Below are 3,422 nucleotides of genomic sequence, written 5' to 3'. Positions count from 1 at the left end.
ATTCGAACCCGCCACCTTAGGTGTATGTGGCTGGCGCCTTAGCCGCTTGAGCCACAGGCGCCAAGCCTTGAATTTTTTAATGTTGTTGATAGAAGCCTCATTTCAACTAAGACGCTTAGCCTTAATCATGTTATGTCAATATTTATGGAAGCCTCATTTCAGCAAAGGCACTTAACCTTAAGTAGGTTATTCTGAGTGATCCTGATAATCTTTCTCAAGGCTTCTCTTAATTCAGTGTTACAATCCATTGTCAAAGTCACAGCAAGAACTATGAATAGTTTCAGTCACTCATTTCCCCCAAGGATTCCAAGAAGAACGAGGTATTTCTACCAGACATGCTTTCCTGAATTTTCACCTCACTGCGTGATTCCCCACAGTGCTTAATTTCTATCCTCTATCTTAATAATATATATAAAATATGCTGAAGTCATTATATTTGATGAGTCAGGCTTTTTAAAATCATCATCATGGATGGCCTAGGCCTTCTATGATAAATGGAGAAGTAGAAATGAGGCTGATTCCATCTCATGCATCTCTGGGATGTGGCTTGTTTACTCATCCCTGCATGCTTTCAACAAACAACGGAGCACCTCTTCAGTGCCGCCTTCTGCTTACGCCGTGTTTCAGCCACAGTTCATACATCAAGCTGCTTATCCTGTATAATGTATCAAGTGCTCAAAGATCAGGATCAAACCAAGCTGTTAACAAATGAGAACAGATAACCAAATTAGAAGCCTATTCTGGGAAATCTTTTTTCTGATTGGTTCTATTTAACAATCCATCTTTTGTGAGACCACAGATGACCACAATGATCTGACGGGGACAGCTAACAAATTAGGCATCATTGAGTAAGAATTTTAGCGATGTCTTGAATAGCTTGCAAAGTCCCAGAGCACAGGTAAAAACTCCGGAGAATGAGCTGGGAACAACCTGAGCCACTTCGAGTCCCTGCTGCTCATTTCTTCCCCTGAGTCTTTGTGTAGCAAGTTTTGTTTTCAGGTTTTCTTACAAATTTTCACGGCATTAAAAACGCGTACACATTAAAGTTGAAGGAAAACCATAGAAAACTATAAAAACCTCTGATGTGCTGTCAAACTTAGAAAGTCCTTGATTCTGGCCTTGTCTCACTGGCCCATATCATAGTCCACAAAGGCACGGGGTCTCAGATATCGAGTGGGCACCGTCTGCCTTGCACTGAGCTGGGCGGGCCCACTGGGCCTTCCATTCTATTGATCACCTTGGTGACACTCCTAGATGAGCCTTTCTGCCAAGAAAAGCCCAGGTACACCCAAATCCGCAGACCTTAAGGTTCCTAGGTCTGCCATGGTAGCTTTTCCTAAGTCCACGTAAAACCTACTTTAACTAGAATATTTTCCTTACTCCATATAATTCTTTTATTTATTTGGAAAGATAGATAACTAATCCAAAGTGTGATCATAAAGCACCTTTCCAATGGTTTGCCATTCTGACATTTGTTATTACTACTACTTTATTGTCCTAAATCCCTTTTAGACTTTTTCTTTCTTCCTACTTTAGAAATTCCGATTGTGTGTGAGTGTCATTTTCCTGTAGCCTTTCTAGAGGTAAACTTCAGGATGAGATCAGTAGCTTCAGCTTCACGAGCAGCATGAATGTGTACGTGCAGGACACGGCAAGGTTTATTTTTTAGATTCTAAGACGCCAGTGAACTTTGGACTTTTGTAGAACGATTTTCATCTTTTTAACTCCTATTTCTGTCTGCAAGCCTAACTGAAGAAAAGTCTATTGGATGATATTGACCCTTTCCCGCTTTTTTCTCCCTAGTTTTTGATGCGCGAGCAGATGGTGAAGGTATTGGCAAGCTCAGGATAACAGTGGAAGCTCTCCACGCCCTGCAGTCTGTCTACGAGCAGTGCAGAGATGACCTGGAGGCGTGAGAGGAGCTGCTGCCGAGGGCCCTCCGACTCCTGAGTAAACGCTCACATGAAAGATCCGGGATGGTATTTTTGTAATTACTCTGGTGTATATAATCTATAATTCATGGGAAGGGGGAGACCTGGGTTTGAAGTGTTTCGAGTTTTGTATACTTTTTCATTTGTTTATTTTTCTATTCCCTCCTTCCCATGACTGCCACCCCTCAGGACTTAAGTTCTCCATAATGGGCAATACCTTTTCAATAATTTATACCTACATGATAGCATGAGAAAGTCTATTTGCATTTTCAACATTTTCTTAGGAAGAACTGAAATGCAATTCCCATTTTTATTTTTAATAAGCAAAAGCATAAATCTTAGAAAACCTATGAAAAAGAAATACTTTTATGTTATTCCTAATCGTCCCCCTAAATGGAATGCCTATGATTAGCCTCATTAAGAGTTTTACACTGTGAAGATTTTATTAGAAGCAATATATGAAAATTACTTGGATTAATGTGTTAATCTTTCTCTTTAAAATGCTAATATCCATTTTACACACATTAAAGCCCAGTATGCATTTTCTTTGATGCAATTTCTATCAATTAAATATAAAGGATGAGACTTAGCCCAAACTTATTAAATTACTGCAAGTTTTTTGTTTTTCTTTCTTAAAAATTGCGGTTCTTTCTGTTCATACGTATTTGTGATGGTGCTATACCATCCCGGTGGGATGTATATAAAGGGATAGATACGTGCATGCATAGTTACAAATATCCATGGACAGATAGGACATTTATACTTCAGAAACTTAGCTTCTGACACAGAAAGAAATGTCTTAAAGTATGACTCAAATTCTAATATGCTTAGACCTGAAAGGAGTATCTTTTTATCGTTTTTTAAATTTACATCAAGTCAATACATTGCTGGGGTGTATCTGGATAACCAGATCCTCGAAAAGCAGCTCAGAAAGTTAATTTTCTAGCTTTTACCCAATCTCACTGAAGGATTTAATTGATATTTTTAATGGAGCTGTGAATCAATGCTGCAAAGGAATTGTCTCTAGAGGTCTAGGATATAATGCATTTCATTTTTTAATTTACTTTTTTATTTGTCATTTTCTTCAAAGGATTTTTATAGGCTGTGGGTTTTCACTGTTTGCAAACAGGCTATGTTCCTTCTTAAGCATATGTAAAGTATTCAGGGAGATAAGTAATTTATTAAAATCTACCTAATTTGCCGTGATATATTAAATCTCTGCTTCAGTGATCACAGACCATTTCATTTAGAGAATTAGGCATTCCCTCTTTGTGTGATTAAAGCTCTGGAAAATGAGTTCTTTGCTCCTATTTGTGAACATTCAAAGCCTGCTAATGGCAAGAAGATGGAATAGATTATGAGACAATTCATTACAGTTGAACAGAAAAAGAAAAGCAGCTATAATGCAAAAATGCAAGTATGAATATCTGCATATAGTTTGAACCATCTGTGCTCTAATGGCTTCAATAATGACTCTCGTCTTTGGGAGAC

At 38.2% G+C, this 3,422-nt stretch overlaps 1 protein-coding gene across 1 annotated transcript in view; it reads left to right on the top strand.

Annotated features, from left to right (window-relative positions):
- The window catches only part of RPGRIP1L (RPGRIP1 like), a 105,403-nt gene extending 102,872 nt beyond the window's left edge, over positions 1-2,531 (top strand). The window contains exon 27 of the mRNA XM_023514739.1: positions 1,804-2,531. Coding sequence (XP_023370507.1) covers positions 1,804-1,916 — 113 coding nt within the window. The 3' untranslated portion in view covers positions 1,917-2,531. The remainder of the gene's footprint in view (positions 1-1,803) is intronic.
- The last annotated feature ends 891 nt before the right edge of the window (positions 2,532-3,422 follow it).

The sequence above is a fragment of the Otolemur garnettii genome, unplaced genomic scaffold (assembly GCF_000181295.1).
Source record: "Otolemur garnettii isolate 467f Iridium unplaced genomic scaffold, OtoGar3 scaffold00058, whole genome shotgun sequence".
Lineage (NCBI taxonomy): Eukaryota > Metazoa > Chordata > Mammalia > Primates > Galagidae > Otolemur > Otolemur garnettii.
This window is presented reverse-complemented; position numbering and strand designations above follow the sequence as displayed.